The following is a 12383-nucleotide window of genomic DNA, read 5'->3' on the forward strand; positions in this document are numbered from 1 at the left end:
CAACAACAACAACAACAACAACAACAACAACAACAACAACAACAACAACAACAACAACAACAACAACAACAACAACAACAACAACAACAACAACAACAACAACAACAACAACAACAACAACAACAACAACAACATCAACAACAACAACAACAACAACAACAACAACAACAACAACAACAACAACAACAACAACAACAACAACAACAACAACAACAACAACAACAACAACAACAACAACAACAACAACAACAACAACAACAACAACATCAACAACAACAACGACGACGACGACGACGACACCACCACCACCACCACCACCAACAACAACAACAACAACAACAACAACAACAAAGCCTTTAGTCCCAAACAAGTTGGGGTAGGCTAGAGGTGAAACCCATAAGATCTCGCGACCAACTCATGGTTCTTGCACATGGATAGCATGAAGGAAATATGCCCTAGAGGCAATAATAAAGTTATTATTTATTTCCTTATATCATGATAAATGTTTATTATTCATGCTAGAATTGTATTAACCGGAAACATAATACTTGTGTGAATACATAGACAAACAGAATGTCACTAGTATGCCTCTACTTGACTAGCTCGTTGATCAAAGATGGTTATGTTTCCTAGCCATTGACATGAGTTGTCATTTGATTAACGGGATCACATCATTAGAAGAATGATGTGATTGACTTGACCCATTCCGTTAGCTTAGCACTTGATCGTTTAGTATGTTGCTATTGCTTTCTTCATGACGTATACATGTTCCTATGACTATGAGATTATGCAACTCCCGTTTACCGGAGGAACACTTTGTGTGCTACCAAACGTCACAACGTAACTGGGTGATTATAAAGGTGCTCTACAGGTGTCTCCGAAGGTACTTGTTGGGTTGGCGTATTTCGAGATTAGGATTTCTCACTCCGATTGTCGGAGAGGTATCTCTGGGCCCACTCGGTAATTCACATCACTTAAGCCTTGCAAGCATTGCAACTAATGAGTTAGTTGCGGTATGATGTATTACGGAACGAGTAAAGAGACTTGCCGGTAACGAGATTGAACTAGGTATTGAGATACCGACGATCGAATCTCGGGCAAGTAACATACTGATGACAAAGGGAACAACATATGTTGTTATGCGGTCTGACCGATAAAGATCTTCGTAGAATATGTGGGAGCCAATATGAGCATCCAGGTTCCGCTATTGGTTATTGACCGGAGACGTGTCTCGGTCATGTCTACATAGTTCTCGAACCCGTAGGGTCCGCACGCTTAAAGTTTCGATGACAGTTATATGAGTTTTGATGTACCGAAGGTTGTTCGGAGTCCCGGATGTGATCACGGACATGACGAGGAGTCTCGAAATGGTCGAGACATGAAGATTGATATATTGGAAGCCTATATTTGGATATCGGAAGTGTTCCGGGTGAAATCGGATTTTACCGGAGTACCGGAGGGGTTACCGGAACCCCCCGGGGCTTAATGGGCCATAGTGCGCCTTACTGGAGAAGAGGAGAGGCAGCTAGGGCAGGGCCGCGCGCCCCTCCCCCTCTAGTCCGAATAGGACAAGGAGAGGGGGGCAGCGCCCCCCTTTCCTTCCTCTCTCCCTCCTCTTTCCCCCCTTCTCCTAATCCAACAAGGAAGGGAGGGAGTCCTACTCCCGGTGGGAGTAGGAATCCTCCTGGCGCGCCTCCTCCTGGCCGGCCGCACCTCCCCCTTGCTCCTTTATATACGGGGGCAGGGGGCACCCTAGAGACACAACAATTGATTTGATCTTTTAGCCGTGTGCGGTGCCCCCCTCCACCATAGTCCACCTCGATAATACTGTAGCGGTGCTTAGGTGAAGCCCTGCGTCGGTAGAACATCATCATCGTCACCACGTCGTCGTGCTGACGAAACTCTCCCTCAACACTCGGCTGGATCGGAGTTGGAGGGACGTCATCGGGTTGAACGTGTGCTGAACTCGGAGGTGTCGTGCGTTCGGTACTTGATCGGTCGGATCGTGAAGACGTACGACTACATCAACCACGTTGTGCTAACGCTTCCGCTTTCGATCTACGAGGGTACGTGGACAACACTCTCCCCTCTCGTTGCTATGCATCACCATGATCTTGCGTGTGCGTAGGAATTTTTTGAAATTACTACGTTCCCCAACATAGCAAGCTTCCACGCACCCCTGTCCATAGCTAGTTCTTTGGTGATACTCCAATCCTTCAGATCTCTCTTTACGGACTCCTTCCATGTCAAATTCGGTCTATCCCGACCTCTCTTGACATTCTCTGCACGCTTTAGCCGTCCTCTGTGCACTGGAGCTTCTGGAGGCCTGCGCTGAATATGCCCAAACCATCTTAGACGATGTTGAATAAGCTTCTCTTCAGTTGGTGCTACCCCAACTCGATCTCGTATATCATCATTCCGGACTCGATCCTTCCTCGTGTGGCCACACATCCATCTCAATATACGCATCTCCGCCACACCAAACTATTGAACATGTCGCCTTTTAGTCGGCCAACACTTAGCGCCATACAAAATCGCAGGTCGAACCGCCGTCCAGTAGAACTTGCCTTTTAGCTTTTGTGGCACTCTCTTGTCACAGAGAATGCCTGAAGCTTGGCGCCACTTCATCCATCCGGCTTTGATTCGACCCGGCGCTAGTGTTCTCCTGCCGCTATTGCCATTCTGGACACGTCGTTGCAACTATTTCGTTCGTCGCTGCCGATCGTGTCTTGCCTTGCCCGAACTGCGATAACCCCCTGGTCTCACCCGACCCTCGACGAAGCCTACCAGAGTCCCCATGATCGGCACTGAGCACTGCTTCCACCTTGTCCGAAGCACCGCGCCGACAAGGACCAAAGTGCGAGCTTACAATGTGAGTTTTTAAATAACCCCCCTAAAAATCCTATCGAACAAGTATTCAACCAACTGTGTGTCACTTATGCAACTTCATGTACTAAACTGTGAGATTTCTAACTAGATGTATGAAAGTTAACTTTCGCGACAACTTCATGTACAAACTGTGCAACTTACTCTTAAATAAAGAATCAGGCTTAATATAAGTAATAATGGTGAATTGGCATAACACAAGACAACATATAGTAACCACCTAAAGAGCACCAATTTATTGGAATATGGTTAACAATTGTCGTGTCCTTATCTATGTTTTTCGGATGGACCATACGAGTTATGGTGCGGGTAATTGCAAAGCAAGTCTAGGAGATCACCTTGCCATTGAAATGAGCATTAGATAATCTTTCAACGTTGAATACTATGATCACTACCGGCTTAAGATCGGGTACCAGAGCAACTTCACCGGGCTCAACCAACTTGTATAACGTGTTGATAGTTTCATAAAGCACCAATATTTGAGGCAAGTGTGAACTGAGCTACATATTTTCTTGGATTTATTTCAGTATTCTCGACAATGTTCGTTCAGTGGAAGGAGACGTTCCCGCCGACTAGGAGACGACTGTGGTGACTTCGTCAATCTCAAAATATTGTGTCGGGTCAGTATCTCAGAGAAGATGCTCTCCTTGCACACCAAGAAGCGGTCGGTGAAGAGTGCCAGCAAACGGAGCAGAATATTTGCATGAACATGAACATCACTCTCAGCACTCTTGGGATTCTACCCACGTTTCACAATATGAGCTTTTAGGCTCTCCACACAATTTGGGTATCTTCGAAATGAAGCGCACAATTCAACTACTCTAATCTTCAATCTTTGATGTAAATATGACAATTCAGCTACTAGCTGAAACATATATCACTCTGCTCTGATTTTATTGGCACTGCTCAGAACTATGTACATGCAGTATGGTTCGTGGAATAAAAAATGGAGAGTAGTGTCAGTTTTCATACTGCATTCCCTTAGGACTAAGCTCCCACATGGCGAAGCGCTTCAGGGCCACGCTCTGACGGGCAAGGCGTCTCAAGTACTGTGTGAGGGGCAGCTCCCCATACTGAAGAGTCCGGTCCACGGATTGAAGTGAATAAAGTGGATCGGCCAATCGCTTTGGCAGCAATGCTTTTACAAGACTGAAAAAAAAACACTCTTCAGATTGAAGGGGAAATACCAGAAAAATACCAAGTATCCATTTTGTTTGAAATACAATTGTCCAAGTACCTCCGTGCCAATGCTATGACAGGTGCTATATTGGTGCAGATGGTATCAACTATTTTACACTCATCCTTGTCGGTAACTGGCAAACTCTTGGCGCCCAAAAGGGAAAAATCTCTACAAACAGAAAATTGACATTCAGAAAGTGTACGCTATTAATTTAGAGGGTTATTCAGAAAAGGGTAATTGTATTTCAAATGGTCTACTCTGATACGTACTGTTCAAGTGCCGAGACATGGCATCGGATGCTAGTTGTGCATACATCATCGGTGTAAGAGGTAATACCATCTGCCATCTACATTAGACATAACTTTGAAATTCAGGGATGGACTTATATCAATTATTAATGTGTAAATTTGCACTAACCCGGTTAAGCATTGCAATAGAGACGGAGCAAATCCTCAGCTCTCCTTCATCCGGTCTTTCAAGCATTTTCAACTTTGCATCTGCGAACAAATGATAGAATAAATAATGTGAACTTTGCAGGTATATATATACTGGCATTTCTAGTGTTGACAAAGACAGCTGTGATAATAATAGTATCGCCAAAATTAGGCTTGGCAAATACCTAATGACGTGAGCGTCTGAATGGCAGCAAGAATATCCCGGAGTTAATTTAACCAAACCAATCCACCTGCAATTATAAACATAACAGCAAAACAATGACCGTGCATTTCTATGAGTCCATGTTACGTGCAGAAATAAGTTCCTTCCACTGAATCGTTCTCCAACCTAGCAATAAGAATTACCTGAGATTTTCCCCAGTAGTATTCTTCCCTGCAACTTTTTGGACACGGAAAAACGAAATCAAACAAAGGATATGTGCCACTGCCCACAGGTGATAAAAAACAGACAACGTCATTACCAGAGGTATTGTTGAAGTAGCGCGACACGACACATGGACAGTAGTTTGGATCAATATACGACATCCTTTCCGTGGAAAAGGACACGAGCCTCATGTCCATATTTCTCATGTCAAGAGCAGCAAACAGACCCAATGGCTTGTCATTGCTTCCAAGCGGCCGGGTCATCATGTAAAAAATGTCATCATCCATGCCAAGGGTAGGAGAAAAACACTCGAATTTCCTCAACGAGAGCCGTTGCTCATCGTCATCCCACACCCTATGCGAAACCAAATCCCAACTTTGACCGGCTAAAACAATGTCGCCGGTGTCCACACTAGAGCATGTGTTCCAATCCGAAGCGATGGTCCTCTCCATGCTCGTCGCCCTCCAACCATAGTCCGTAACGTCATCGTCGTCCGATTCCGCATCTTGGTGGTACTCCACCTCGATAAACCTGAACTTGTCGCCGACGCATATCACGTCCCTGAACGGCCTAGAAGACGATGTACCGACATGGCGCGAGTTCCCCGGCATCGGGCGAGGAAAGCTCAGGTAGCGGACCACCGGACTCTCATCGAGCACATTGCAGAGGAGTATGCCGCGCCAGAGGTCGACCCACCCAAGTGAATCCACTCCGACGGTGATCACCTTTGTGGTCCGGTGGTTAAGGACGTGCCTCAGGTCATCGCCCCGATAGCACCGTCCAGTGGGATCACCTTGCTGCTCCATGCCTTGGTCGTGGACGAGCAGAGGAAGAGCTCGTAAGCAAGACGGCCGACTTTGAGATTCCGTGCCAATGCCGCCACGACGTATCCGTCGCCATGGCTGAGGATGCCGACCTCGTTGGTCGAATGGAATCTGATGGGTCGGTGCGGGAGCACCTCGAGCGACGGACTCCCGTGGCCGGCCTTGTACACGAGGTAACGCAGCCCGTTGAACATTGCCACGGTGATGTGTAGCAGAACGGCGTCGAACGTGCTTGTCGAACGATCCGTTCGGCCTGGGAGTGTCCCAGACCGAACTGTCGGGAGTTATCGACGTCCTATAGGAAACCAATGAGTCTCAGACGATGACGTAGCGGAAAACTATACGGACAGCTCGATGATGAAGCTAAGTCGGCTGCATGGAGACCGTCTGCCTGCCGCGGAGGGGAGAGCCTGTCTCAGACTCGTAGCGGACAAGTAAACGCCTCTGTCGTACGTCCGAGACCCAATAGCCAGCCGATCGAATCGAATAAACCACAACCCTAACCCGCAAACCAAGCCCGTGCTCTGCTCTGCTCCCGTCCATCCATGCCATGCTTCGTCCGCTCTTCGCCCGGCGGCCGCCGGCGCCGGGCCACGCCCCCAGCTTTCCCGACTGGGCCCTCCCCGACTCATTGGTTTCCTATAGGACGTCGATAACTCCCGACAGTTCGGTCTGGGACACTCCCAGGCCGAACGGATCGTTCGACAAGCACGTTCCGCTCCAGGTCCAGAAAATCCAAATGTTCGGCAGTTATCGTTTCCGTTCCTATATGGAGACTTGGAGTGGCTTCAATTTCCTTGTTTTGTGGAGATGATCTGACCACGATTTCCTTGGTTCATACGTACCTGCTATCAAGTACAAGCTTCCAGTAAACAGTCACATAAAACACTAGTAAAATTGCATAGTAAAATGCATTTAGACAAAGTACAAGACTTTTTTCTTTGGAATGCACATGAACTCTAAAAATCCTGGAAGAGGCAAAAAATAATAATGCGCATCCAGGGAATCGAACCCTGGTCAGTACCGTGGGAGGGTACTATGATACCACTACACCAGATGCGCTTTCATGTTGAGCTACTTCCTATTATCTTACATAAAAAGATGTTTGTCGCGCTACCACAAGGATCTCAACTTATATAGTGTAATCTACGCAGCAAGAAGCTGTAGAGTAAATTGTTTATGTATGAGAACAAATACTGTTCTTATATTGAAAATGCTCGCAATGTATATAAAATTGTTCGTATCCGTGAACAAATCCGGTTCTTATGTTGACAATGCTCACAGTGTAAGGAATTGTTCATGTCCGGGAGCAAAAACGGGTGTGCGTGTGCATGGTTCTCGCCATAGCTTCCCGTCTATGTACCCTGCACGTAGATAAGACGCAACGCGTACTAGAAAACCGCTTAATAAATGTCAATGGAACATTACATTTTCGCTGGAAGTTCACAGAATGTACAGAACAGGTTGACATTTACAAAACACAACAGCATATACACCGAGCGAGTGAACTTCAGTTGTTGGCTATTCTACTGTGAGGACAAGGAGAGTAGGGTAGCGCAAAAATCCCTGTCCTGTGCCCGAAAAAACAACAAAAGAATCCTGTATAGTCAACGACAGTTAATGTCTTTCGAGCATTGCCATACGAGTATACGACACTCTGAGCACAACTCCTGCTTTCACTGCCAATGGCGCGCACCTCACGCATCACCATGCCTCCATACTTTGATCACCCGGAAGCTGAAGGAAAGGCAACTGAGTCAGTAGGAGAACAATCGTCAAGCCCTACAGCAAAATGATTCCTTCCAACTGATCTTTGTAAAATTAGTCACCATCGAACTGAACCTAGCTCCTACTAGAACAAAATAACATTCATATCAACCAAGCAGATCTTCGAAAACAAGGTTACAAATATGTGAAGTCCGGTTTGACTAAGAGATGCAGCATGAAGTACTAACTCTGAATTCTGAAAGGGCAGCAACCTAATACCGATGCAACAGAATCATGTTAAAGTTCTATCACACATCTAAATATTTGAATACCTAGTTAGACATCTAAATGCTCCCCGGGTTTTTTTTTTCTGCATGCATCCTCTTTTGTCCTTGTTGGTGAAGAATATCAAATTGCATGATTATATTTTGATGACATTAGTGACTGCTAAAGTGCACAGCTGCATTTCGTTTGGCTTAGCAAATACGAAGTAACTTTCAGTAAATAGAACATAATGGATCTTTTACGGACCCTTGCGAACCTAATGTTGCTGCCCAATGTGCTCCTAGACCACCACCTATGCTTCAGTTATGGCATCAGCTGAAATAAGAAAATGAGTCAGATTTGTATAGAATCACTAAGATAGCAACAGAACACCATAACAACATAGCAAACGGACGGAGGGAAATCCATTTCCCAGACATTTAAGGAAGGAGATAGCATGGTATAAACTTTGCAAGATCCTACTAATCTTAACTCCACTTGTGCACATGAAGTGCATAGTGTGTTACTGGACATACAAAATTGGCAGCTACATAGAATACAGTCTGCATGTTTTGCAGAAAAAGAACAGAAACATTTGGCGTACATCAAACTAGGGAATACCATGTTGAGGGTTATTGTAGTTATGCTGTGCTTCCATCTGACAGTCCTGCCCTGATTGGGGAAATTCATCATAATCTTGAATAGTTAAAGTAGGTTCCCCGTCTTCGCTAAACCACAGATGCATGTCTTCAAAGTCTGGTAGAGCAGGCATGTCAGCAAAAATGTCCCCAGATGAACCTTGTGTGTTGAGGTTGCCCAAGGTCGTTTGAGTGTCGATGTCCATGGGCATGTTAAGTGCAGCACTAGAGATTGGTTGTGCGGTGGCCGACAAAAATGCTTCATCTGCTATTACTTGGCTAGAAGTTTCAGGGACAGGAGGCCGATACTGAATAATTTCGGCCCCTGAGCCAGAAGTCTCATGATCAGTTACTGGACCCTGCTCTAGAGCAGGGAACCTCCTTTTCTTGTTTCCATCCTCATAAACGCAGTTATTCCTGCGCTGCTGCTGCTGCTGCTGCACAAGCTGGTTGAGAAGACTAGGGTTCTGGACAACGATTGCTAGAAGTGCCATCATCTGCTTCTGGTTCTGTTCCATTACTTGAAGGCGCTGAATCAAACTCTGGACTTCAAGGTTAGAGCTTTGCTGGTAGAGCCTGAGATCCACGAGCTGCTTCATGAGAAGAGCTTTATCCCTCTTAAGGGTTTCCACCTCCTTTACAAGCCCGCCATATCTTCCTATTTCAATATTTTCAGTACCAGGTGCAGCTTTGACAGGTGCCTTCTCCAACTCACGACCTGCTTCCTGAGGTCTCTTCTTTCTCTTAATGATTTTCAGAAGATGCTTTTGGTCCCTAAGAAACCCCTCATTGGCCCACTCCCATCTATCAGGGTCAACTTTACGAAATCCCTAGATAAAAGAAGAAGCATGGATAAGTTCACCAAATAAGATATCTTAGAATGCTTAAAACTGAAGATAGAGAACATAGAGAGCATCCAAAAAAAAAACAGCGCAATTTATGCAAGGTTTTCTCTAGAGTAAATAACAGATCATGATGCTACCACTGATTTCATTGCAGTGTTGAAAGTTACATGCTTCATGAGGAAGTTTTACCAAAAGTATATGGAGCCAAGAGCAGCAATTCATGTGGTCACAACAAAATCTTTAAGAGCATGTATACAATCCAGCGAGAAAAAATCAGTCTGCTCTTGTATTCAGCAAATGGACATGAAAGAAACAGTATAAAAATTGGAAGGAGAAGCTGACAAGTATTGAATCCCTGACTGCAAGAATCTGGCTTGAGACACTGGATACTGATAGACACTCATCAAAAGCACAGCATCATTCATCAAATACCTTTGGGTAGGTAAAACAAAGTTCCAACCAGCATAAAAGAAATGCTCACACAGAAGATTAACTGTCAGTCATGATATTATGTCAATGCAGACGAAACATTTATTTGATTTCATTCAGAAACACAACAGTCAGGATACTATTAAGTTAAGCATGAAGCGAAGACACCACATTAAGTAGCTTCATTCTCTTATACTCATACCATAAGTAAAGTTTGGTATATGCCAAATATGCAGAATCCAAAATATAGGAAAGAGTTTCGATAGCATGCATTCCGTGCCAATAGAACTCGAGGCAGATTCAGCAGAACTGCTACGAGCGATAGTTATTTTGATCAGATCCACAAAATTCCATTGGCCACACGCACAATTATATTTCATATATATAAAGAAGACTGCTAAAAGCATTTTTATTACTGGATACCAAAGCATGGACAGATTTGGAACAAATGCTTTAATCCGGAATGGTAAGTCCGCATATTACCCGAATTGAAAATGTATTGCCACAAGTTGTCAGCGCAACAAGCACAAATTGAACAAAGCAACAGCCTGTAACAAACTGGATTCAAGCGAAAATGATAACGCATTAAAACACAGGTTTGTCTAAGCTGCACCGAGAGCTACTCCAGACAGTTAACTTGGACTAAATTCTCAATTACCCGCAATAGCACATTACGAAATTATAATAAAGGAAAGATGCTCCGCGATTGCAATTGCATCCAATTCAACTCAAAATCACCCGCAAAAAAAAAAACACGGCTCGCACCGGAAACAAGCGAGGAGGGCGAGGGAGTCTCACATAGGTGTTGAGCTGGCGTATGAAGCTGCTGAAGTTGCGGTGCTTGAAGTGGCGGCTGAGCAGGTCGCGCTCGAAGGCGTGCGCGTCCCAGATCACGAAGCTGTTGCCTGCGTCGGTCCACGACATGACCTTGTCGGTCGCCGCGTCCGAGACCATGTCGTAGACCTTGGTGAGGAACGGCGCCACCTCCGGCGGCCTCGGCACCGGCCCCACCGGCGCGGGGGCATTCCCGGCCGACGAGGGGCCCGCGGCGGAGGGCGGGGGCGAGCCTTTGCTGGAGCCCATGGCGGTGCGGCGGGCGGAAACCCTAGCCTCGTTCGGGATTGATGAGGGCGGCGAGACGGGAGGAGGAAGGCGTATCGGTGTGGGGATTTCAGTTTGGGTTCGGATGATTTTGGGGGATTTTTGGGTTGGGGGGGTCTTCGACTTGTTCGTGTTTGGGCTGCCTGCCTTCAGGATTAAGAAAGAAATCTATGGAAGTTCAAAACGGAAAAAAAAAAATGTGGTAGGGTCGGCGATATTTGTGCGTGCGTCAGATCACGCAAGGCGCGTGCCCGGAAATTGCTTTGGAATACTGTACTGTATTCGTTTTACAGCTGCGCTCCCGTGTTTTTATTCGACGATGACTTGTGGGCCTGAAGGCGTCGGGGCCCACGTGTCGGTGTGTGAGGGTTATGCACGGCGATTTCCTGTACGGCGAGCGTTTTTCACATTTTGCGCTTTTTTCTGTGGGGCGCAAGAGCCAGCGTGGTTGCGTCGCGTCCCGCTCGATGGCATGGGCAGGGCCGGTGGGAGCTGGGAAGCAGCGCTGCATTCGAAGAACCTCGCAAAGAAAAAGACGAAGGAAGAATCCACACGGAGAGACTGATATGTGGCCCTGGAACGATGGGCCAGATGGCGAGTACGAGTGTCGCGGTCATGCAGGGGCCAGGCATCGACGTCATTGCTGTCGTTGGACTTGGACTGGATTTTTTTTAGGGGACTTGACTGGACTTGAATTACACTTAATTTCCACACGCACGGACCAGCTTGCTCCTCTCTCCTCTCGTCACGAGAATCCAGTCCAGTCCAGTCCAACGTTAGCGGGGCCTGTTGGACATAGAGACTTGGACCGGGAGAATAAATTTTTGCTGGTTTGAACAAGCTGTACGGCATTATATTTCTTTCTCAAGTTAAGAAATTTACAACAAGTCTCTTGAAATAACTGGACTATCCTATCCCTTTCTACAATCTCTCTGGATCCTTCTTGCATAAGGTTCACAATCAATAACACCCTCACCATAGAGAGTGATAATCAGTCGAAGAACACCATGCATTGTTGAGTGTTGAGGTCCCATATTGACTAGCTAACTGCGAGAAAACAATTATAAGCCCCATAACGACGGCCAACCCATGCACCCACCTCAAGGCAGCCACTAGTGGGCTAGCCAGTAGGTGTCGGTCGCATGCTTTATTCGACGATTTACATTTTTTACTTTTCTTTGTTTTCTCTAATTTTGTTAATATTTCCGGAATACTCATAATACATATCTTTCACAGTTTTATTTACTTAAAGATTTGTAAACCATTCATCACCTATTTAAAAAATGTCCATGCAGTGCAAAAAGAATGTTCACATGACTTTAAAAAAATTGCTTGCATTAATAATTTGTGGCATTTAAAAAATATTCACTTGTTTCAATAAAGTGTTTACAAAATGTACAGTGTAATTTTAAAAAAGTGTTTATAGCATTTAAAAATAGTATCATGAATCCAAAATTAGGTCCATCACATTTTTCTAAAACATTTAAACAAGGTACAAAAAGTTTGTACAATTTTTTAAAATGTTTAAATCATTAAAAATGTGGCATTTAAAAAGGTGACACTCGTGAAGTCGTATGAAGCCAGGGCTCTCGTGAAGTCGAAACTATACTGCCGCAGAGCACACTCTGGCCGGCCCAATTAGGACGTTCGGCTCGAGACCTCCTATGTGAGGTATTAAGCGCCAAATGGC

At 45.5% G+C, this 12383-nt stretch overlaps 1 protein-coding gene and 1 non-coding gene across 2 annotated transcripts; both read right to left on the bottom strand.

Moving 5' to 3' along the window:
- Positions 1 to 6700: 6700 nt before the first annotated feature.
- Positions 6701 to 6771, bottom strand: TRNAG-CCC (transfer RNA glycine (anticodon CCC)). Its single transcript has one exon. It is a non-coding gene; the product is annotated as a tRNA-Gly (tRNA).
- Positions 6772 to 8735: 1964 nt separating this feature from the next.
- Positions 8736 to 10864, bottom strand: LOC123098191 (ethylene-responsive transcription factor 1; the record flags this gene model as incomplete). Its single annotated transcript, XM_044520106.1, is given in 2 exon segments — positions 8736 to 9148; positions 10391 to 10864. Coding segments are annotated over 2 exon segments (698 nt in total), but the record flags the coding sequence as incomplete, so codon positions are not given.
- Between the last annotated feature and the right edge of the window lie 1519 nt (positions 10865 to 12383).

The sequence above is a fragment of the Triticum aestivum genome, chromosome 4D (assembly GCF_018294505.1).
Source record: "Triticum aestivum cultivar Chinese Spring chromosome 4D, IWGSC CS RefSeq v2.1, whole genome shotgun sequence".
Classification (NCBI taxonomy): Eukaryota; Viridiplantae; Streptophyta; class Magnoliopsida; order Poales; family Poaceae; genus Triticum; species Triticum aestivum.